Source organism: Lagenorhynchus albirostris, chromosome 15 (assembly GCF_949774975.1).
Source record: "Lagenorhynchus albirostris chromosome 15, mLagAlb1.1, whole genome shotgun sequence".
Taxonomy (NCBI): Eukaryota; Metazoa; Chordata; class Mammalia; order Artiodactyla; family Delphinidae; genus Lagenorhynchus; species Lagenorhynchus albirostris.
Genome location: NC_083109.1, coordinates 53,096,926 through 53,121,096, shown reverse-complemented (window position 1 = coordinate 53,121,096; position 24,171 = coordinate 53,096,926). Strand labels below are relative to the sequence as shown.

Sequence of the window (24,171 nt, the reverse complement as noted above, 5' to 3'; positions counted from 1 at the left end):
GCCGGGAGGGAGACCTAGCAGGGCCTCCCTTGATTGCTCCCTCACCTGACAAAGACCCCACGCCCTGTCACGTGCCTCGCGTGGGCCGAAGGGCTCCCGCTCTCGTGAAGTCACCAGGGCTAGTCACGTGCCGCCTCGAGGCCCCGCCCCTGCACTGACCTCATGGCCCCTCCTCTGACCGCATGGTTCCACCCCTCGCTATGACGCCACGGGCCTCGGCCCTGCTCCAACGTCTACCCGCCTCCTTCTGCCAGACGCGCCACTGCGAGCTGCGGAGGCGGCTGTTCTTGCTGCTGCGGCCGCGGCGGCCGCCGCGGCGACGGTGAGTCGCCTCGACCATTCTAGACGGCTTCCCGCGGAGACTCCTGGGAGCAGGGCTGGGTACTCGCGGCCAATGCGGGGACTGGTGAGACCTCGTACCGCGCAGTCCCCTCCCTGCCCCCGCCTGCGGCGCCCGCGCGGTGCACGCCGGGCACTGTGGTCCCGCTGGCCCGCGGAGCGCGTTTCGGGCACCCGGACGGACTACATCTCCCAGAGGCGTTTGGGCGGACGGGGGTGGTGGTGTGCGCGCAAAGCCCCGCGGGGCTGAGGGTCTTGTCCTCCGAGCGCTTGGACCCGGGCTGTCTCGGCGTTCGCTCGGCCTTGGGCTGCTGGCTTCTCGAGGTAAAGGGACCACGGGGGCGGCGCAGCGGGCCGGTCGCCTCCTCCCAGGATGCTGATGCGATCCAGAGCAGCCTTGGGGTTTTGACGTCGTACCGTCGCTGGGTTGGCCGGCCACCCGCGGGGCTGCGGTGACAGCTTAGCCAGGCTTCGGCAGGCGGCGTGCTCGGTGCCCCGAGGGCTGACGGTCCGCTCCTCGGATCCCGCTATCACGCCTCCCACATCCTCTGCAGGGAAGGTTGGGGAAGTACCATCCCCGGTTTTCCGCAGGGGCTGTTTCCTCAAGGAGGGGGGGGTCGGGAGGAGGGTCCCGGCGACAAAGAAGCTTCTGCTGAGCTCCGTGGTGACCTTGGCAGGCCAGGCGGGCCCCGCGCGGCTCTCCCTCCCCCGCCCGCCCTGGTTTGCCTACATCTGTAAATCTCTGCGCCCGCTCTCGACCGCACACGCCGGTGCCGGGGGTGGAGGCAGTGACCTGGCCTATCTTTGGGCCCAACCTCATACCATCGAGGACTTTGGTGTAGTTGAACTCACGGCGTCATGCGAGCCCGGGTTTGGGCACTTGACTTATTTAAGGGTATGCGTGTTTTTGCTTTCCTCTAAATGTTCCCAGGAGGCCTTTCAACAGGTGTCAGGTAAGGAGCAAGAGGCTATAAGTTTCTCCAGTATGGGCCTAAGATCCTCTGCATCAGAGACATCGGGGCCCTCGTTAAAAGGGCCGATTCCGGGGACCCACCCCCAGAGGTTCAGATGTAGCAGTTATGAGATGTGCCCCAGGAGTTTACTTAATAAGTTCCACAGATAATTCTCGGGCTCATTTGGGGTTGAGAACCTTGGTCTTAGTGTGAGGAGGATGGAAGACCTTGAGCATAGCGTTTATACCAGTTTCGTGTGTGTCCTGTGGGATGCTGGGCAGGGCAGTGCCTAGCAAGTGTGACCTTGCTCCTCCGTGCTTTGTTTCTTCCCTCAGGGCTGATCTAAGAGTCTGGTGGGGAGAGGCACGCCAGCTCTGCCTTGCCCTCTGCCAAACGTTTAATTATGAAAAGTTTCAAACGTACAGGAAAGTTGAAGAAATTCTACAGTGAATGCCACCTGGAAAGTCCAACATTTTATTGTACTTTATCACAAATCTAACCATCCAGCAGTCCATTTGATTATTTTGTTTTTGTGTGTCAGAGTAAGTTGCAGATATCGGTCTATCCCCCCCTAAATAGTTAAACATGCATATTATTAATTAGTCTTAGAATTCTTGTTTTTTAACTGACTGCATATTTGAGAGTCTTTCTCTCTGTCTCTCATCCCTGAGGAGCTGAGGACTTTGGAGGTTTTTCTATAGGATGGGCCTCTGGAACCAAGAAAGAGCTTTATATGTGCTCTTGCAAAGATTTGAAAACAGCAGGCCATGGTTCTAGAATCACCCTAAGAGCAAAAACATGGACTGTGTGACATAGAATGATACTTCAGGGAACAAAATTGTTTTGAGGGGGAACTGATGGGATGTGTCCCGATGGCCAGGTCGCCCCACATATTGCGTTGGCAGGGACTGATGTAAGTCGTCAGCCTGCAAGCCATTCCTCCTCTTTACACTATAAGCTTTCCCGGTTTGAATCTGCTGGTTTGGTGTGTTTTCTAAAGCCCTAGGGGCACAGGGCTTCGTAGCCCAGTGAACAAGCTCTGAGTCCCTTGGGCCCAGGTACTTTATTCCATAGCCAGAGATACCAACCCTGACCCTCTTCAGTGGTCTGAAAGGGAGCGAAGAGACAGGTCCTGTGAAAATTCGTCTCCACTTTCAGAAACACTATTCAAAGGGCACGAACGTATTTGTACTCATATAGGACACAGTCAGGGAAGTGTGGCAGTTAAAGTCATGGCATCTTATATTGATGTCTCTACCCTTACAAGGAGGAAGGCAGTTGTGCCAGTGAGAAAGCAGCATGCAGTGGGAGCTCGGCCCTTAGTGGGGAGGAGAGAGGAGGAGAGCCAGGCTGGCAGTGGTGGCATGAGGCTTATTGTGCCCCACAAAGGGACTTGGAAGTGCAGTGCACAGAATGGAAATGTGCCAGTTTCTAGGATCCCACAAAGGTCTTCGTTCTCTCTTCTCTGCATAGTCAGGACTCTCCCAGACACATCTTCCCTGGAGGTGGTAGAGGCTGCAATGCAACTTAGTGCTGCAGGGGACAGGGGGCACCTGGCCTGGGACCTGTGGCAGGCAGAGCCTCTCGCCCTGAGAGGGCCCTGCAGACCACGCTAGAGGCCTTTTTGTCGCTTCCAAGCTGTGTGACAAGTCATTTGCCCTTCCAGACCCTCAATTACTGCATCTGTGGTAGGTGAGGAGCAACACCCAGATGAAGGTCTGTCTCTGCTGTAAGCACTGAGAAGATTAGGGGCCCCTAATATTAGACGGAAGACAGCACGAAACCATGCAGTGCAGGGTAAGGAAGGCCAATGACGTTCTGATTCTTTCCATGAAAGCAGTTGTGATGTGTTTTTGGTAATGTTTGATCATTTTTCTAGAAAACATTTCTCATCACCTTTTTGGTACTCCTGATCTGTGGGTGCTGTGAGCTCCTGCGTGGTCTGTCCGCTGGGTGATCCAGACCATCAATTCTTACCACGAGGAGGTGTCCAGTAAAAATTGTGAAGGTGCTGGATACATAATGTGTTCAATAAGTGTTGATTCAGTCTAAAACTCAGATCTGTTTCAGTGTCTGTGCTTTTCCTTCAATGAGAAACAGAGGCCAGGAAAGGTGGAAGTAGGTAGGGAATGGCGGAAGGGTCTCCCTGGGTGGAGCTTGAGGAGAATTCTAACCTGTTATTACTTCAGGAAGACGTGAAACGGTTGTCACAGTTCTAATTAACATTAAGAGCAATAGTCTTACAAGTTGGGGAAACAGCAGGGAATGAAGTTTTGTCTGCAGTGTGTGCCTTTTGTATGTGCTTTGTTCCCACCGGACAGAACTCTCACCTGTGTTTTGTCATTGCACGCAGTGTCAGCTCTGCAGATGCAGCTCAGGCACCTCTGAGTCTCACGGCTGAGGAAGCAGCCAGAATACCAAATGACTTGTCCAGGGTTGCCAAATAATGGCAGAGCAGAGCCCCAAACCCAGCTCTCCTGAGACAGCAGGGTTGAAGGGAAATGGGGGCTCCCCCGGCCCCCTTGTGCAAACTGCTCCCTGGACTCGACAGTGACTCAAGAAAGGGTTTCTCTTCTTGTCTGGATTTTTGGCACTCTCATCGGGAAGCCCGCACACTGCTGCTCGACTGAGGCTGTGCTCTGGGCCAGTGGCTGCGGGTTAGGGACAGCATGGGAAGCCTTCCCTCACCGACCTGCTTATTCAACACACCTGTGCCAGGGACTGAGCTGGGTCCCAGGAAAATGAGGGGGAGAGTCCCAGTGTTCTCCAGTGGGGTGACAAGAGTGAGGGACAGAGGATCCCCACCACAGGGAATTACAGGAGAGGCTCCATCTTCTGGAAAGAGGGTTTGGAGGCTGAAGGAAAGGTCGGTGGAAAGGTTCTTTGGTTGGGGCGGGATTTGGTTTGTTTGGGAAAGGGCGAGTTACACTCTTGGGTAGAGAGATCTGGAACACACGGCCAAGTCCACACTTTTCCCCTTGAACCTTGACCAGTAAACCTTGACCTTGAACCTTGACCAGTAGATGAGTTCTGAGAGCTTTGGGAACCATGGCATTCGCAAGGCTTGCTGACAGGTCAGGTTTTAAGGGGCAGAGACAATTCTGGAACATCTCTCAGACGTCCATCATGGGGACAGGGGTACTGCTAACTGAAGCAGGACCTGTGGGCTGGGGGACAGAGCTCCTGCCAGGGAGTATCAGCCAGGCTGTGTTATCATCCAACTGGTCAGCTGATATTTGATGTACTGCCTGGGGCTGTGGAGAGACTGGCCCCAAACACCACCCCTGCCCTCTGGGAGCTGCCAGTCTGCCTGGGGAGGCTGGGCCTTTGACCACAGTTCTTTCCCCCTTTCTCCTAGTGACTCTTGCTCCAGTCCTGGAACCCCTGCCCACCTCCTTGCAGGGCCTACCTAGGGCCCACCTGATCCCTGAAGCCTTCCCAGGGCCCCCACCCACAGACTGCCCCCTCTCTCACCTGGAGCACCTGCTGTCACATATTCTCATTTGGGTTTTGCTGAGTATCTTTTGCAAAATTTTTTCAAATGTGAGCTGGCTTTCTAGCTGGATCTGCAGCTGCCTGAGGGCAGGGACCAGGGAGGTGAGTGGCCTCTATAGAGGGCCTATGAAATGTTGGCTGAATTAAAGAGTCAGGAATCAAGTCTTTTCGAACAGGTAGTCACTTGAAAGAAAGAATAAGCAAACAAACTTGGGTAGTGATGGGTCTGCTGAATAAAATTGGCTAATCCCAGAGCTAGAGGAATTCTGTGTTGCTCACGTGACCACTTCTCAGCTCTGGCACTCGGGGCAGGCCTCCGTTTCTGTCCCCATGGAGGCAAGCTTAGGTGAGCTCGGGTCACCTGTCTACCTGCTTTGCCTGGGGAGTATGGGGGCCACACGGGGGCCCATTTCTCTGTGGTCCCAGTCACACTGGCCAAAAAGAACCTGTGCCCGCCGGAGGTGGGGGCCAAGCACTGTAGGGTTCAGGACTCTTGGGGACCCACGTTAGTGCCCAGGCACAGCACGGGAAGCCCTCCATCTCACTCCTGCCCCAACTCTGCCCAGCTGCCTGCCCAGCCACGGGCATGTGGACATGCTCCAGGCCTCTGCGCGGAACTGCACTTCCCCAGGGCCTTTCCCCAGCTGTGTACATGGCTCGTGGCTCTCGCCTCACCTCCGTCCTGTTTTTGCCTGAAGGTTCCCCACTCAGAGAAGCCCTTGCTTCCCTGCTCCTCCTTCCTCCGTGGTACGCCTCACTAGCTGACATACAATGTATTTTACTAGTTTCTGTGTTTTACAGCCCCTCTCCCACTGGATTGTGACATGAAAACTGTTTCCCCCATCTTCAGGGCCTAGATGCGTGCTGGCTGTTTGTGTGTTGAATAAAATCATGTATGTGTCTGCCCTTCAGCTGTCCCATCTCTCTACTGGCTGGTAAAGCCTTGAGGTGTAGGGCCCGTGGTCTGTGTGTGCTCCATCCTCCCTGGAGTGGGGAACACAGATCTGCGTAGAGTTGAATTCCCTAGTGAATGTGCAGTGGTCAGGACTGCAGTCAGCCAGCAGGGCAGAGGCCTCCGGTCCTGGTGCCCTGTGGAGGCCTTGGGTGGCACCAGGGGAGGCATGCAGGAGCCCTCCTTCTGTTCCAGGAGAAAGGGAGGGACTGGTCAGCTCACTTCACTTGTTTCTCCTTTTGTCCAGGGTGCAGTGAAATCCATGTATGCTCACACAATGGAATTCCACTGTGTGAAGCACTTTGTTGGGTGTTCAAGATTCTGCTTAAGCAAAATTTTGAGAAACATTTTGGAAAATGTGTGAGATAAGAGATGGGGCTGAGCCAGCTGCAGTGGGAAGGAGCACTGGTTTGAGACTCGACTCTTGTCTGAGCAGCTGGGCCAGGCTCCCCGTCAGGGAGCAGCCGGAGGGCAGGCACGGCCATCTTGCCCACTGTTAAATGCAGCACCGCGCCCAGGCCTGCCTTCATGGGTGCTTAGTAATGTCTGAAGACCAAACGTATGTCAGCTGAGACCTTGGACTTGGTGATCACTAGAGACACTTGTGGCCTGAAAGGTGGCCTCTAGATGTACAAAACATAGAGAAATACGCACATGGCCGAAAATAAGGCAACCCCAGATACAGCGTGAGCTCTCATTTCCTCAAAGAGAAGATCCAAAATAATTCTGTCCCAAATGGCACAAGCCAGCTCTTTGGGTCAGATGTCCATTTAGAGTGATATGAATTTAGTTCAACTTCCATATACTGTTTCATGGAGTGTAATTTCACATGCTGATTAGATTTGTTCCCCACTCAGGTTTCCCAGGGCACTTTTCCGGCTCTTCCCCTTCACCTTTGTAGACATCGTGTCCTTGTCCTGGACGCTAGCTCCTCTGGATTGTCAGTGCCAGTCGTGTGAGTGCCCCTTGCTACACGTAGGGGCGTTTCCGCTGGAGAGTATCCCTGTGCTGTTGTGTGTTCTTGGGTTTTTTCGTCAGTTCTGTATGCAGCTTCTTACCGTGTGCCCCTTCACAGGGTGTTTACGGCACATCTAAGCATTGCAATTGTGAGGTCCTACCCCAGGAATAATTACTGGTCTGCTAGGTGTCTGCTGGCTTTGGGCTTCTTTCTTTTCACTGATTCCATCCAAGTGACCTCTAGAAGCGTGCCACGCTGGACTGACTGCAGCTGCTGTTCTTCACCCAGCAGTGCTTAGTGTAAAAGAATTGAGACACTGCCAGCAACAGGAGGGACTTAAATGATGCAGAGGCGCTCCCTCCTTGTGCTCACGGAAAATGAGCAGTACCTACGGGACTCGGAGTTCATGAGGGCAGAAAGGCAAAGCCATTCTCTTGGGAGCATAGCGGTTCCCCCACCCCCAACGGAATGGGGGGACTTGGGCAAGGCTCAGCTGCAGGCTGAGTTCCTCTCCTGGGCCAGCAAGGCCAGCAGGCCTTTGTGTCCAAAATAAGACTCTTACAGCTGAATGGGGGACCTTGTAGTGGCCACGTGGCTTGGCTGCACTTAAGGCCCTAGAGCTTTTTCCTGGATCAAGATGGTGTATCTTGATCTCAGATAACCAGTTAAAGTAGAGTCGATCCAAAGACTGTCCATTTGTGTAAGCTCGCGTAGGTGGTGTAGTGGTGAGCATAGCTGCCTTCCATTTTGTGTCAGCTCAACAAAGGCAGAGTTAAGGACTTTTTCTTTTCAGGGTTCCACTTTGATTGCCTAAGGGATGGTTCTTTAGATTCATTGCATTTCTAAAATTAGTCAGCCTTCTGGTTACCAAGCCCTGCCTGTCCAGCAGGTGCAGATGACTTGTTTATCCACTTGTGGTTGCAGCTGCATCTGTTTTCTGCCCTTTGCTCCTCATCCCCCTCCTGTCTGTACTTCCTTCTTCTGTGTCAACGGTAAAACATGCAGAATCCAAGCTCCTGAGCTTGGTCCTACCTGGGAGGCGGCTCAGAGGGCAGGAGGAGACCTGTGTTCCCAGCGCCAGCTCCAGCTAGTGACCTCGGTCAAGCCCTGTGATGCTGTCAGTCTCAGTTCTGTCATGTGTCTATTGGGATTTTCTCACCTGCCTCCTCTGCCAGGTGACTTCCTGCTGGCTCTCCAGGCAGGGTCTCTGGGGCTAGAACGACCTTGGATGGCGTTTATGTCCCAGCTTCACAGGTCTAGACCCTCAATTTTACTGGAGCACTGGGAAGTGACTTGGTATAGAGAACTGACTTGTGTTACCAAATTCCTACAAAACTGAAGCAAAGACCACTCCAACTCATGAGAGGGGAACAGCCCAGTCCTTGGGTTTGCTCCTTGGAGCATTTCTTTCCCTACAGACAGAACTAGATTATGGTCAGAGACACCTTTTCTGGACTGAGGAGGAATATACATAAATATAACACACTTATAGTGAGCATTTTGAGGAAGGAACCAACCAAAGGAGCTGCCTACTCTATAAAAACTAGAAACTACACAGAAATAAAAAGTTTCTCTATATGTGTGTGTGTGTATGTGTGTGTGTGTAAACAAATCATCCAAAATCTCACTATCCAGAAAAAACCACCCTTAACATTTGGTGTGTAATCTACATGTAAATACACACGTCTCTCTGAGAAGGGATCGCACTGTACATGCTACGTGGTGCTCTATCAAGTCCATCTTCCTATGTCAATAAAGGTAGATCCACATCATTTTGAGGGAGTGAATATAGTTACATGGTATAGGTTAACCAGATGGGTAACTAGTTCCTTTGGTTGAACATCAAAACGTTGATCTACAGAAACATTTTTACATGTGAACCTTTGCTCATGTGTTCGTTTATTTCTAGGACAAATGCCTCGAAATGGAATTAATGTGTTAAAAAGAATGTACAGGAGTGAGATTGTCCTCCAGAAAAGTTGCATGAACCCACTCTGCTGTGGCCCAGGTGCCCTTGCTTCTGTCACGGGGAGTCAGAGTGGTTTGCCACGGCTCTGACCAGAATTCAGCATGATGTAAATTGTGCATTTATGATTTTCATCATCATCACAGTTCCTAGAAGCCTTACTACTTTTTAGCTTAGAACCATTCTTTGAGTCCTGTCTGCCTTTTGATTTTGCTTCTGATTAAGATTTCTGTTTTATTGTATACTTCCTTTTCCCACACTCTGCTTGCGTCTCCATAAATACAGCTATTTGTATTTATGCAAACCATGATTTGTGCTTATTGAACACTATGTGACAGGCTCTGAGCTGCATGCTCTTCATCCATGACCTCATTTACGCCTCATCACAACTCGGTGGGTCAAGGACGGCTGCTGCCATTTCACAGATGAGAAAACTGAGACTCTGGAACATTAGGTGGCCAGATGGGTGGGACCTAGTGCCTGGGTGCCAGCAGGTGAGGAGTCTGCCCTTCCTGCTTGGCCTGTGACATCAGGACTCAAGCCTCCCCGGGGAAGGGCGTAGGCTGTGGTATTTGGGGCCATTGGCTTAGGCTGATGTATCAGCTCTGTTGAGCCATGATACTCATCAGGGAGAAGAGTATAGGGCTGGGTGGGAGGAGAGCAGCCAGATGGGAGAACCAGATCTACTTTCTGGTCCTTTCCATGTCTTTAGCTTGTTTTGAAGTGTTTAGAATTCCCAAGGCATCAGATAACACCCAGGTTCGAGCGTTAAAATAAATGGTTTGCAGCCATCAGTGATGCTATCTGAGGGAGGGATTGTCTCTCTTGTCCTGCCTGCATCTTTAAGGACAGTGGAAAAGGGGCTGAGTTCAGGATTTCCAGTCTGCCAGGGCTGAACTTGGCCTCCTATGGGCCTGCTCCGCAAGGCATTGTGAGCTAGAGGAAGCCAAGGCATGGGGAAGTCCTAATGGGAGCTTTTCAATGATGGACCACTTGTTTACATACCTTCAGGCCCAAGGAGCACTATTTATTTTTAATGGTACTTGTTTTCCTTTCTTGTTAATAACTAACTGGAAATTTACCAATCACAAGTAGATTCTGGCTACCTTGGATTTGAGAATTACTGGAAAACTAGCTTCTCTGTTTCTCTTTGATATTGAGGTCTGGCTGCATTTACTAGGAAACTCACAGTAACCCCAGGGAAAACAAGTTAGTTTGTTTCTCTCTCACTACAAGATAGGTGAGAGAAGTGGTCCATTCAGTGCTGGAATGGTATCTCCATGGTCATCCAGGGCCTGGGCACCTTCAGCTGTCCTTAGCATGGCTTCCATTCCCCAGGTCACCTCGTGGTCAAGCATGGCTGCTAGGGCTGTCACATCCATCTTCCTGGCAGCAGGAGGAGGGCCTGAGGACATGGGCTCCATCTCCCTGATGAGGTGGCTCCCTTTTAGCACCTTCCAACAAGAACATATGTCACTCTACTGTGACTCATTCGCCAGAACTTAGCCACATGGTCACATGACTGTAAGAAGGGCTGAGAACATCTTAGCAAAGATACTGCTGCCCTGAATAAAAATGGAGTTCTGTGGTCCAGGTGGGGAAACTGAGGCGTGGAGAGATTATATAGGGTCATACAGTCCATCGGTGGCGCTCTTCAAATTTTACTGCCGGTCTAGAAAGGAAGTCAGTGTCTTTGTTCCTGAAGGCTGAGTTGAGGGGGTGGTGCATGGGGTGGGGGGTGGCTGCTCAGAGGAGAAGGGCTGGGGTGCTGCTGTGGGCTGCGTGGCCTGAGGTCCTTATCCTGCCTACTGGCCCAGGTCCTCTGGGGATCTGAGGTCTGTGCGCTGCAGGGCAGCCCCTGCGCCTCGTACCTCTGAAACAGTCCTGAGGCTCGATGGCTCCAGGCTGCTGTCTGGCCACCCACACCGGGCGCAGCCTCCTTCCTGAGGCCTTGTGACTCACTGTCCTGCCACTGTCCCGTCCTCTCCTTTGCCTGCTAGTCTCATTGACCCCACCTCCTCCCCCCGGCTTACTTGGAGAGTTGCTCCCTGACCCCCGGAACGGGTCTGATCTTTCCGTACTTTCTTGTACACCACTGGTTTCACTGTGTACTTAGGTTTGGTGTTTCTGGTGTGTATCTGACTCCTGTCTCCCCCACTCAGTTGTGAGCTTCTGGAAGGCAGGGACCGAGCCGCTCACTCCCTGACACTTCCCCGCGTGTGCCCAGCGCAAAGTAGGTGCTACACAATGATCAGCACCAACAGACAGTTGGTTATTCCCAGAGGAAGTGCCGTCCCCCTCCAAGGGCCTCTGTTAAGTGGCCACCAAACAGACTGTCCTTAAGCCCACCCCTGGGAACTTGGGAGAACAGGACGGTACGTGGCGTCGCCCAGGGAGTCAGTGGCCATCCCTGGTGAATAAGCCCCCAGCCACAGGGACGCCTCATGTTGCCTGGTCCTTCATGGTCCACGCAGCCTCTACAGTGGGCAGGCGGGGTGTAGACGATGTGGGCCAGGCCCCCTTGCTCAGCAGGGGCTGAGTGTGCTCCCCTTCCCCCATCCTCTGGGTGGGCCCTAGGGGACCCCCCCCAGGGCACTTGGCTTTCACCCCGGGCCTCCACCCTTCGCGGAGCAGTGGGCGCCTCCTTGGTTCAGCAGATGCAAGGCTGTGGGCAAGGCGGAAAGCTGCCTTTCAGTTTCCCCAGCAAAGCCCAAAGCCCCCTCTGGCCAGACGCCTGGAACCTGCCTCCTGGGGACAGAGGAGCCCCTCTGAGGCCAGCTGGCATCCTGGTGCAATGGCTGCTGAAGGGTGGGGGGTGAGTTCCTCTGGCGGGAGGCAGTGGGCAGGCCAGCCCGGCCGTGGGAAACTCGGCCCTGCAGTTGCTGCCACTAGGGTCTCGGGTGGATGCCAGGGTCTGGGCAGAGTGCCCTTCCCGGGGCATTGTAGCCCATGGAGCTCCAGGGCAGTCTCCTGGAAGGAGCGATGGCCCTTTAGAATGATTGCTGGTATCTCTTCCTTTCCAGAACTTGTCTTAGGGGCTCACAGAGCAGTTGGCCGCCACTTGGCCATGCCGCAGTGACCTCTTCTGGGCTGAGCCGCTCAGGCTGGGCTTGATTACGAGTACCCCGGGATCCTTGGGGAATGCACACCAGGATCCCCGCTCCTGTGGGAGCAGAAGCTGCCATAGCAGAGGCATCAGTGCCTGTTTTGTTTTCCTTCCCATAAGCTACTGCTCTGGGTGTTTTGCTTATTATGCTGTTTATTATAAAACTAGCTCCAACCCTGAGAGGTAGGCATGATTATCCCCATTTACAAACAAGAAACTGAGGCTCAGTGAGGTCACACAGCTGGAAAGTGGTGGAGCTGAGTCTGAACTAGTCTGATGCCTCCTTAAAGCCTTGCACGTTGCAGCAAGCATGTTCCTGGGGTGGGGCCTCAGTGTGACAAACAGCCAGCTCAGAGACTCACCGGCGCAGTCCACTCTCGGTCCTGGGACTCTTGGTCCCTCTGGCCCTGACCCTGCTCTGCCTGCAGGTACCCTCTTACCGGCGTGGGGGTTCCTCTAGCCCGGCAGCTCTCAAAAGGTGACGTGCAGTCTCCTGGAGGCTTCCTGAGACCTTCCAGGGGCTGAAGGTCAGAACTATGTTTATAAGGACACCAAGACGTTATTGGTTATATTGCCTTTTTCATTGTGTTGGCATTAGCATTGGCGGTGCAACAGTAGCAGGACTTAGCTCTGCTCGAGGCGTGGCACCCAGCTGTGCTAGTCATTGTTGTGGTTGTGTTCACGCCAGTTTCATTTAAGAAAAAGCAGTAAAAATTATTTTTATTATCTGGACCCTTGAGTACACATTTTTTTAATGTTTTGTGTTGTGATGAAAGGACGCACATGAAGCATGCTGGAGACCTCAAGGGGAAGCATGTGTGCAGCTGTTTGAGCTGTGAGCTGAACTAGCGTTTTCATGGAGCTCCATATTTATTTAAAACAACAACTGACACACAGACTATGGTTATTCAGACTTAGGGATTTAGCAGACATTTTCTTGAAAATGAACAAAGTGAGCCTGCTAATTCAAGGAAAACAACTGACCTTTTATTTTTGTATAAGTTGCCAATGATAAATTTGTTACTGTTTCCAATGATAAAATTTGAGCTTTCAAGTGAAAATGTCAGAATTTTGGAAAACTTGTATCTGCCACCGTGAGGTTGACAGCTTCCCAGTAGTTAAAGACTTTTCTGATGGGGTTGGTGGTGATAGTAACAATGTGATTTTTTGGAGGGAGGCATATCTTATAATGAGATGTGTTAACATTGCTAGATCTACATAATCAGGGCTCATATCATAATCGTGGACCATTATTTTCCAAATGACCCATGCATGCTGTTATAAAACGGGGCATGTGTAAAAGGTCCATTCCAAATACAAGGTAGCCCAATGATTTTCAATATAATAGGAAAAATTTGTTGTTAAAGATTCAGATTCCATATTGCAACTAACCTTTAAGAAGCTACTACCACCTGTCAGGTTTGGGTGTAGTGTTGAAGAATATCCACAATTAGCTGAGAAGACTATTCAGATACCTTTCCCTTTTCCAGCTGCTTACTGTGGGAGGCTGGATTTTTCTCATACTTTAACCAAAACATCACAACAGATTGGATGGAGAAGAAGATATGAGCATCCAGCTGCCTTCTCTTAAGCCAGACTTTTTTATTTTATTGAAGTATAGTTGATTTACAATGTTGTGTTAATTTCTGCTATACAACAGTTTCAGTTATACATATATATTAATTCTTTTTCATATTCTTTTCTATTATGGTTTATGACAGGATATTGAATATAGTTCCCCATGCCATACAGCAGGACCTTGTTGTTGATCCATCCTTTATATAATAGTTTGCATCTGCTAATCCCAAACTCTCAGTCCTTCCCTCCCCACCCCCGCCCCCACCCTGCTTGGCAACCACAAGTGTACTCTATGTCTATGAGTCTGTGTTTCATAGGTAAGTTCATTTGTGTCATATTTTAGGTTCCACATATAATTGATATCATATAGTGTTTGTCTTTCTATTTGACTTAGTATGATAATCTCTAGGTCCCTCCATGTTGCTGCAAATGGCATTATTTTATTTTTAAAAAAATTTTATTTATCTTTGGCTGCATTGGGACTTCGTTGCTGTGCACAGGCTTTCTCTAGTTGTGGCGAGTGGGGACTACTCTTCATTGCGGTGCATGGGCTTCTCATTGTGGTGGCTTCTCTTCTTGCAGAGCACAAGCTCTAGGTGTGCAGGCTTCAGTAGTGTGGCACGTGGGCTCAGTAGTTGTGGCTTGCAGGCTCTAGAGCGCAGGCTCAGTAGTTGTGGCACGCAGGCTTAGTTGCTCCGTGGCATGTGCGATCTTCCCGGACCAGGGCTCGAACCTGTGTACCCTGCATTGGCAGGCAGGTTCTTAACCACTGCGCCACCAGGGAAGTCCCTCATTCTTTTTTATGGCTGAGTAATATTCCATTGTGTATATGTACCACATCTTCTTTATCCATTCATCTGCTGATGGACATTTAGGTTGTTTCCATGTCTTGGCTGTTGTGAATAGTGCTATGAACATAGGCGTGCATGTATTGTTTTGAATTATAGTTTTGTCCAGGTACATACCCAGGAATGGAATTGCTGGATCATATGGCAGCTCTATTTTTTGTTTTTTGAGGAACCTCCGTATTATTTTCCATAGTGGCTGCACCAGTTTACATTCCCACCAGCAGTGTAGGAGGGCTCCCTTTTCTCCACATCCTCTCTAGCATTTGTTATTTGTAGACTTTTTAACGATAAGCCAGACTTCTAAAGGGTTTGCAAAAATGTAAAACAATGTCCATCTTCTTATTAAATTTGTTTTGGAAAGTAGTTATTTTAAAATTTTATTTATGTTAACATGTAATAAGTTAATCTTTTTAATGAATAAATACTTTTAACAATTCCTTATTTTTTATTTCTAGTAAGGTAAGTATTGATATATATAACTCACACAATCTTTTTGGAGTCCTCAATAATTGAGTGTAAAGGGGTTGTGAGACCAAAAAGTTTGAGAACCACTGCTCTAGCAGACCCTGGGGGAAAACTGATGTCAGAAAGTCCTCCTTCTGGGTGCGTCCTCTCCCTTCATCTCTGTCTCGTCCCCCACATCTGTCCTCAGTCCTCCAGGAACCTGCACTCATGTACAGATGCGTCTCAGCTCCACACTGCCCTCCCAGTCCTCCTCCAGAAGGCAGGGTGGGTATGTTTCCTCAGCAGAGACTGTCTGGGGTGGGGGGACCGGGGACAGGGTTGGCACCCCCATGGTGGTGTGCAGGACAGCTTAGACTGACTGCAGAATGGAGTTTGCAGCAGCGGCTGAGCCAGTGAGGGGTGTATCCTGCTGGCCCGGGCCCAGGCCCTCCCAGCTCCCCCGGGGAGCCACCTGGGCCACCTCAGGCTGCTGCCAGTTGGCCAGGCTCTGGCCCTGGATCAACAGCAGCGCTCTCCACAGGGCACAGTGAGTAGCTGGGAGCAGAGCAGAACACCAGAGCCGTTTCCCAGGGCCGGGAGGCCTTGTGCTTTTAACTCCACTAGGGAACATGGGGAGACCTGGCTTTGCAGAAAGTGCCCGGCCCTGTGTCCTACCCCAGAGGCCCAGTGCCTGCTGCTCTGGGGAAGGTGAGATGAGATTGCAGCAGGGAGTGGGTCCAAAGACAGACAGACAGACGTGGAGACAGGCTTCATCTCACTTTAGGGTGACCGGAATAATTCCGTCCTACATAAGAGCACAGGGGGTGCTAGGCTGTGTTGGTTGTGGGGGCAGAGGCCAGATGTGGCTTTTAAGTGGCCCCATTCCATCCCCTGGTGGAACAGGGTGCAGGCAGGCCCTCCCTCTCCTCTCTCCCATGTAGGGGATGATGGTCCCAGAGCTTCTGGACACCCCCTTGTCCCTTGGTCCGTCCTCGGCTCCTGAGGAAGCTGTGGGCTCAGGGCGTGGATCAGAGTCCCAACAGCGCCTTCTCAGCTTGCCAGCCACGCGTCCCACGCTGCCTCCCTGCCCTGTGGCCATAGTCAGGACATTCCTTTCAGGCTAGGCCTCAACCTGAAAATGCAGTGGAGGGGACACTGATCTCCTTTGTCAGTTCCATCTTCGGGGCCCCGTGACAGGTGCCCTAGGAATCCAGCCTCTGCCGTGCACACATTTCCAGCTCCTGCTTAGTTCAGCCCAGACTTCAGCTTTTCGAAAGTGCTCTGTCTCCCAAGGCCGGTGGCTTCTAAAGTAGGAGCCGTCAGGGCTGGGGAAGCGGCACTTCGCTTTCATCCAGGGTGAAGTGGAAATTCCCCAGCATCCCCAAAACTGCCAGAAATCAGGTAAGCAGGAATTTAAGGCTCCTTAAATAGGAAATCCATGAAGCTTGTGGCAGAGTAGAGTCAGCTCCCAGGTCTTGGGCGCCCTGCTCTGCACCTTACACCCACTTGCTGCTGGGGTCAGCGCCTTGGCTGACCAGCTGCTAAGCAGTCAGCTGGATCTCTAGCTCTCTTCTCAGAGAATCTGTATTTTATCAGTACTATGACTGGGTAATACCTCTGCATCCACCAAGTCCAGAGGGCATAAAGGGGTGTGCTGTGTAACGTCCTCTGGGCCCCCTGGGAGCTCCTGTTTGGTTTATGATAGACTCGTGACGGCTTTCAGACAACTCTGTTTCTTCACAGTCTGTAGCTACAATATCTAAACAGGAGGCTGAGAGGCCTGTCTCGGGGTTCAGGGGCTGCACGTTGGCTTCATCAAGCTCCCAGGACCATGGGCCTCCCTCTCCTCTGTTGGGAACTTGCTGCCCTTCCTGAGCCTCTTTTAACGGACGCTCCAGCACCTGCCCAACAGTGAAGTTGCCGGGGCTGTGATATCAGATTCCACGCTTGCACTTGTAGCTTAACTTGAGCAGTGTGCGTTTTTATTGGAAAACTGTTCTTTTGGACATGTGCCTTTTTTTTTTAAGATTATTGCATTCTTAAGGTTTTTGATTACACCTTGGACAATGCCGTTTTGTGGGAACACACACATTTGATTTTATATTGGGAAGCACTAGGGGAACTGGGGTTTGAATTCCTGAAATCTTCATGAGCCATTTTTCAGAAACCTCTCTTTCGTATTGGAGGGGCCTGCCCCCCAGTCTCTGCCACAGTTCAGGAAGGCAGCTGCATCGTGGGTGTGGGTGTGGGTGTGGAGGGGAGGGGAGGAGACAGGAGCAGCTGGGCCGTGGTGTGGTCAGGGCCTGGAGTGTAATGAGTGTCCTGCAGCAGTGCCTGCTCTAGGTTCTGCTGGACACCAGGGGAGGCCTCTGCCCTGTGTGCAGGGCTTATGCCATCATTATGATGGTGGGATTCCAGAGTGAATTCTTGTGCTCTAGGAGATAATGGAATTAGATCCAGAGATTTTGGTGACAAGGCAGGCCACGCCTGCATCCTCTGAAGTGTGTGTGTGTGCCTGCTCCCCAGACATGGAGAGGCTAGTTCCTCCCTCTTAAACCCAAAGGTGCTCAAGTGCCTTGCCAAGCACAGTGCAGCTCTTCCCGGCCTGCTTAGCGACCCAGGACCCGCCAGTTTCCTGGTAAGCCACCCCCACAGGCATCCCTGATGGGCGGAGCATGGCAGTTTGCAGCAGGTGCCCGCCCAGGTTCTAACAGACTCAGCATATTAGAGTTTTCTGCAGACTCGAGTCAAGCCCCTTAAGGAAAGCTGCCTTTTTCTCCCATCAGGGTGGCTGTGGCCACTGGCAGTGGCCTGGGCAAGGGACCTCAGGCCCAGCTTGCACAGCCAGTGCCCCTGGACAGGGACCTTCTGTGACGTCCTCTAGAGGCTCTGCTGTTTACTGTTCTTGACCCTGTGCTATGAGGAGTCACCTGCAGGTGGGGGTGGAAGAGTCACACCAGGGTCCTAGGCTTGGCTCAGCCTCTAATAAGCCATGGGACCTCAGACAGGTCCTGTCTTTCCTTGGCCTCCATGTCTTCAAAGGATAATTATAAGCAGCAACTCACAAGAGCTGGCATATAATTGATAAGCATTTGGGAAGATGTCCTCCCTCTTAGTGATCAAAGAAGTAAACATAACCAAGTGTCATCTTAACATTACAAATCATAATAACAGTAGTATTCAGAGTTTGCACTGTAAATCAGCATCATCCTTCACAGAAGGCATAAAATGTCCATACCCTTTGACCTAATAATCTCACTTCTGACAGGTTTAGCCCAAGGAAATAATCCAAGAAAGGGAAAGAGCATTAGCCAAAGATGTTCCAGTTTTTTATGAAATAAGGAGCATTCTAAATGCTTTAATAGGGATTGGTCATGTAAACAGTGATGGGCCCATTTTTGGAAATATTAAAATCTATGGTCATGGAGTCTTGCAAGACGGAGTAAATACATGTGACACAATGTTAAAAGGATTTAAAACTTTGTCACAATGGCAACTATATAAAAATATAGGTGCCTATACATACAGACTGGCAGGGACATGCAGAGACTGGCTGCATTAGGGTGATAAGGTTGGGCAATTTTGTTTTCTTTCAGTTTAATAGGTTTTATTGACATAGAATAATCCACATACCATACGATTTCCCCATTTAAAGTGTGCAATTCGGGGACTTCCCTGGTGGTCCAGTGGTTAAGACTTCGTGCTTCCAATGCAGGGGGCACAGGTTCAATCCCTGGTCAGGGAGCTAAGATTCCGCATGCCGCAGGGCGTGGCCAAAAAATTAAAATATTTTAAATAATTGTGTGCAATTCAGTGGTTTTTAGTATATTCACAGAATTGTGCAACCATCATTACAGTTTTACAATATTTTCATCATCCCTAAAGGAACTTCGTAATTGCTTCTATGGCCAGCCCCCCAAACCCCTGGAAACCACGAATCTGCTTTCTGCCCCTATGGATTTACCTGTTCCAGACATTTTATGTACGGAATCATATAATATGTGGTCCTTTATGTCTGGCTTCTTTCACTGAGCATAATGTTTTCAAGTGTCATCCAGGTTGTAGCTGTGTCAGTACTTCATCTCTTTTCATGGCTGAATTAATATTCTACTGTATGGAAATATATATATATTTATATCCAGTTTGTTTATCCATTTGTCAGTTGATGGACACGAGTTGTTTACACTTTTTAGCTGTTATGAATAATTCTGCTATGAACATTCTTGTGCTAGTTTTTGTATGGACATGAGTTTTCAATTCTTTTGGGTATATACCTAGGAGCAGAATTGCTGGGTCATGTGGTAACTCTATTTTAACCTTTTGAAGAACTGCCAGACTGTTTTCCAGAGCGGCTACACCAGCAATGTGGGGGGTTCCAGTTTCTCTACATGATACTTGTTATTGTCCTTTTCATTTTAGCCATCCTGGTGGGTAGGAAATGGTACCTTGTAGTTTGGATTTGCATTGGCTAACAATGTTTAGGTTCTTTTCATGTGCTTATTGGGCATTTGTTTATCTTTGGAGAAATGTATGTTCAGATCCTTTTGCCCATTTAAAAAAATTGGGTTATCTTTTTTGTTAATGAATTAGAAGAGTTCTTTATATATTCTAAATGGTACAGGTCCCTGAAAAGATACATTATTTGTAAAAATTTTCCTCCACTGTGTGGGTTGTCTTCTCACTTTCTTGATGGTATCCTTAGAAGCACAAGTTTTAAATTTTGATGAAATCAGTTGTATCTTTTTTCACTTTTGTTGCTTGGACTCAGTTCCTCTGGCCCTGCCACTAATGTGTTAAATTTAATATTTAAACTTACTGACTCCAGGCTCCCTCTCCCCTGGCAGGATTGTTTGGGGCCCTCCATCCCCACATCGTTCTGAACTTAACACTGATGGGCTCTAGGAGGGAGCTATACTAGGAGACTTGCTTTCACTGTATATATTTTTTATACTGTTTTTTTTCTAGTTCATATTATATCAGTTTAAAAAAATGAGTCTCACTTTAAAATGCTACTAATTTTTAGCCTTTTATGCTGCTGAATAGAGTGAAGGAAGTGTCTTCCTAAAGGACACAGAATGCAGACTCAGGGGCGGGAGGATGGCCTGCTTCCCCTGCTTCTCCCTCAGTACCCGGCAGCAGGTGCTCAGTGGACCTTGTGAAGCAAATGACCAACACTACCTCCTTCCTTCTCGCCCCATCCACTCTCCGACCAAAACAGCGCTGCTGCTGTGGGGAGAAGCCCTTGGTTCTGATTCCTTCCTACAGGGCATGTGGACATGAGGGGGCTGCTCTGGGCCTGGTGGGGAGTGGACAGAGGACTCGCTGTGGCCCTGAGGAGACAGCAGCCGTGGGGAAGGGAAGGGGGGGCTGAGGAGTGGGTAGGGACACAGGACGGCGCTGAGCTGGGCAGCAGGGGAGACACCAGACATACAGTGCCGAGGGAGTGTGGCTGCGTGGGGCCAGGTGCCCAGGGCAGCCGCTGCTGAGGGCGCTACCTGTTCTCCCCCTGAAACAGCTTCCCAGAACCCTGTGTGTCTGCCCAGGCTGGCAGTAGAAGGAGCCTCACCTGCCTATCTCCTCTGAGTACCTGGGATTGGAGGTAAAAACTCTCCCAGACCCCCTCCCACAAGCAGGCCACAGTGCCCTGGCGTGGAGGCCAGCCTGGTGCTCCCTAAGTTGGAGGGGAGGAGAGGACCAGTGACCAGACTGCCCTGTGAGAAGCCCTAGATTAGGTTCCCAAGCTGCTGGGTTCTGTCCCCTTCCCAGGGCCACCCCACTGTCTGGCTTTCACAAAGGAAGTGTGGGTGACCCCTGAAGCTGGTAGTTTCTGGAGGTTGGAGGATGGTGGCTCTGGGCTGGGTTACCTAAGCAATGGTGGGGCATCTCCAGGGCCTACAGGGAGCCCAGTCTGCTCTCTCGAAGGAATTGGTCCCAGCCCATCACAAGTGTGGAGATTTATGGGGAGGGGAGTGAAAGGTGAGCTGAGCCCCGGGGCAGGGGACACCTGCAGGAGCCACAGGAGGCCCTGTGTGCTTGGGCTCAGCAGGGGCGGCTCTGAGGATGACCACACACCTTGTGCTGCAGCCCCTCATCACAGACCAGTGCCTGACTGGCAGTGGGGGGCTGAGGGGGGCGGGCTGGGAGCATACTTTGCATCTCAGTTTGTCCTCCAGGGTCCAGGAGAAGCAGCAAAGATGTCGAATGAGCCGCCCCCTCCTTACCCTGGGGGCCCCACAGCCCCCCTTCTGGAGGAGAAAAGTGGAGCTCCACCCACCCCAGGTAGGGTTCAGCGCTTCATTGCTGTCTCCTGCCCTTTCCAGCTGCTAGGAGCCGGTGCCTGGAGCAGCCCTCCGCCGATGGCTGGAGCCGTCTGAGCTTCCTCTCCCTGTCTCTCTGTGTCACTCTCTGTCCAGGCCGCACCTCCCCAGCTGTGATGCAGCCCCCACTGGGCATGTCACTGCCCCCTGCAGACATTGGCCCCCCACCCTATGAGCCGCCGGGTCACCCAATGCCCCAGCCTAGCTTCATCCCCCCACATGTGAATGCAGACAGCACCTACATGCCTCCAGGTAAGCTGGAAAGGAATCCGCTTAGCCCAGCACTCAGCATGTCACCTGGGTTGCCAGCCAGCCTTTGCTGCGGGCGGGTAGTCTGTCTGTGTGGGTGTTTAAGGGTGGGGGGCTGATCGTGGGTCTGGACGGTGGACATGGGAAGGTGCCCTAGAACATGGTGCAGGTTCTGTGGGCCAGAGGTGTCCCGGGCCCTGCCAGGGGAGGGCTGGCTCCTGGAGGTGCTGCCAGGAACCTGAGTCCATGGTGGAGGCCTGGGATCCTGCTCACCCAGCAGCTCTTCAGAGACTACACAGGCTGGAGAATCGGGCCCTGGTCAGGTGGGCTGGCCCCTGGCACCACAGTACAAGACCTGATGCTGGTGGGGAGGAGAGGCTGATGAGAGACAAGGCTTTCCCTCCTGTGGTCAAGGTCCTTGAGCACAGCTCAGTCCCCTGTGTGTCAGAGGCAAGGGAGCCAACGCATCAAGCTAAGATTGAGGAGAGGTTAGACCTTGTTCCCAGCTCTCTGCCGTATCTGGCTGGGCCAAGTAGCTTCTCTGTCTTGGTCCCCGTGGGACAGGGAGCAGGAAAGGTTGGGAGAATGTCGATGGTTACTTTGGCCCAGGGCCTGGTCCCCAAGGCTTCACCCTGTGTCCTTGGGTGCTGGGGGCCTCAGGGCTTTGTGCTCACCTCTCACATGGGGCAGGTGGCAAGGCAGTGATCTGTCTTTGCTCCATCTTCTGTGTCATTCCAGGTTTCTACCCTCCTCCAGGCCCCCATCCACCCATGGGCTACTACCCACCAGGGCCCTACCCGCCAGGGCCTTACCCTGGCCCTGGAGGCCATACGGCCACGGTCCTGGTCCCTTCAGGGGCTGCCACCACAGTGACAGTGCTGCAGGGAGAGATCTTTGAGGGTGCGCCCGTGCAGACGGTGTGTCCCCACTGCCAGCAGGCCATCACCACCAAGATCTCCTATGAGATTGGCCTGATGAACTTCGTGCTGGGCTTCTTCTGCTGCTTCATGGGGTAGGTGGTATAGCGCTTGCTGGGTGGGGAGGCTGAGCCCACCCACCACCACGCTGGAGTAGGCCCCGGCCCTCGGCGCCTTTTCTTCAGGCCTCCCTGTCTCTCCCCATCTCCGATTCAGGTGTGACCTGGGCTGCTGCTTGATCCCCTGCCTCATCAACGACTTCAAGGATGTGACGCACACGTGCCCCAGCTGCAAAGCCTACATCTACACGTACAAGCGCCTCTGCTAACGGACCCGGGACTGGACTCCCCACTGTCAGTCTGGCCCCCTGTGCTTTGCTCCCCGCGCTCAGTGGCTCGCTTCCCTGCTCCCACTTGGGGGTGGAAGCTGTTCCACCAGTCCGTCCCCTGGAAGTCTTGTCCTCTTCACCTTGCCCTTCCCTGAGCATCTGACTCTTTTGGCAAAAATTCTGTTGGATTTTAGGCCAAGGGTCAGCAAGTGGCAGGGGGATGGCACTGAGCTTGTGTGCTGCTGGTTTGCTTGGTGTTTGTGATCAGAAAGATAAGCAGGGAATGATCTCACATGGTCTCCCTGCTGGGGTCTCTTCCTGCATTTCTGAACCAGGTACAGGTTCGGTCCTGGGTCTTCCTGGGACCAAAAGCAGCCAGAGCAGTGGCTGGTTCCCTAGACCTGGGGCCTGCACTGGGGCCTAGCCTGTAGCCACAGTCATTTCTGATCTGCTGGGCTGAGAGTGGGGGATGGACCCAGGCAGGCCTGAGTTTGTTTTTGGAGTGCTAGAGGCAGGTATGATGGTCAGAAGGAATGACTCTGGCCCTCAGAACTCAGGAACTCTTAACAGTGCCCAGATGCCACCTGGGATAATGTGGACATTGGCACACCTGCAGGCCATGGGGTAAGAGATTGGGCCCTAGCTTGCCAAGAAGGGACTCTCCTCTGGCCCCTGCCCAGCTCCCTTTCCAGCCACACCTCTGTGAACCCTGGTCTTTGCTAGGGCCAGAAGGAATGCCCAGGAGCCTAGCCCATCAGTGTATACCATGTCCTTGCTGCATGTGGGCACAACCTCTGTGGGGTGTGTCCCAGCTGGGACTAGAGGTGACAGAGAGGAGGGGCCTCCTTGTAGGCACACTCAGATCTGCAGTGCACTCTCCACGGATCCTCTTCCCAGTAAGCGCTGCGCCCTTTGCCCTGGCTGGCTTGCTGTCACCTGTCACTGTGCTCGCTCCAACAGCGGGCACTGCAGCAGGAGCAGCTGCAGCACTGGATGGGGGACAGGCTGGGGACGAGAAAGGAGCAGCCACAAGTGGCACAAGTGCCCTGGTGGACACCAGCCCTGCCCTGGGCCTGAGCCCACACTGTCTATTTCCTGAATGGTTTGTCTGTGAACTTGCTCACGTGGACCACTGTATCCTGCTGCCGCCCCTCTCCTGGTCTCGCACTGCCACTGCATGGCCTCCTGTCACTGTGAATCGTGGCTGGTCTCAGTTTATAGTTTCTCATTAAATCGGCCCTTTCACTCCCCTGCCCGAGGCCTCTGCTCTCTTGCCTGGCTTCCTTTTGCGAGGGAAAGAGGGTGGGGGGTTGAGTCCTCAGGGTGTCGGTGCTTATGCCAAACCGACTATCCAGGAACAACACTGCTATCTCAGTCCCTAATTAAACCCGCCAGAGCCCAGTGTGGATGAGCCCTAGGATTCCAGCTGTGACTGCACCAGGAAGTTGGCTTCATGACTGTCAGGCTGCCTTACTGATAACATGTAACCCACCTCCACACCATGCATCCACCCACAGGGTCTGCAAGCTGGAGACCCCCAGCTAGAGCTCAGGGTCATCCCACCCTGCAGGGAGGTACCCTCACTCCCTTAAGCAAGACAGAGCCACTGGGGTTGAGGCTACTGGGGGTGGGCAGGCAGCTGGGCCCGCAGGTTCTGGCTGGCTCTGCCCCTGCCCCTCATCTGACTTGTGAAGGCAAGTGGGCTCGGTCAGTTATTGAAA

At 52.1% G+C, this 24,171-nt stretch overlaps 1 protein-coding gene across 1 annotated transcript; it reads left to right on the top strand.

The window, feature by feature from the left end:
* Positions 1-375: 375 nt before the first annotated feature.
* CDIP1 (cell death inducing p53 target 1) lies at positions 376-22,617 on the top strand. Its single transcript, XM_060124680.1, has 5 exons — positions 376-406; positions 20,813-20,918; positions 21,053-21,208; positions 21,944-22,217; positions 22,339-22,617. The coding sequence occupies exons 1-5, from the start codon at positions 395-397 to the stop codon at positions 22,448-22,450; spliced, it is 660 nt and encodes a 219-aa protein (XP_059980663.1). The 5' UTR covers positions 376-394; the 3' UTR covers positions 22,451-22,617.
* Positions 22,618-24,171: the final 1,554 nt, after the last annotated feature.

Bases quoted from the DNA above. Each gene is read 5' to 3' on its own strand.
- CDIP1 (XM_060124680.1), top strand. The intron at 20,919-21,052 runs GTAGGGTTCAGC...CTCTCTGTCCAG, and splicing joins TGGAGCTCCACCCACCCCAG to GCCGCACCTCCCCAGCTGTG. The intron at 21,209-21,943 runs GTAAGCTGGAAA...GTGTCATTCCAG, and splicing joins CAGCACCTACATGCCTCCAG to GTTTCTACCCTCCTCCAGGC.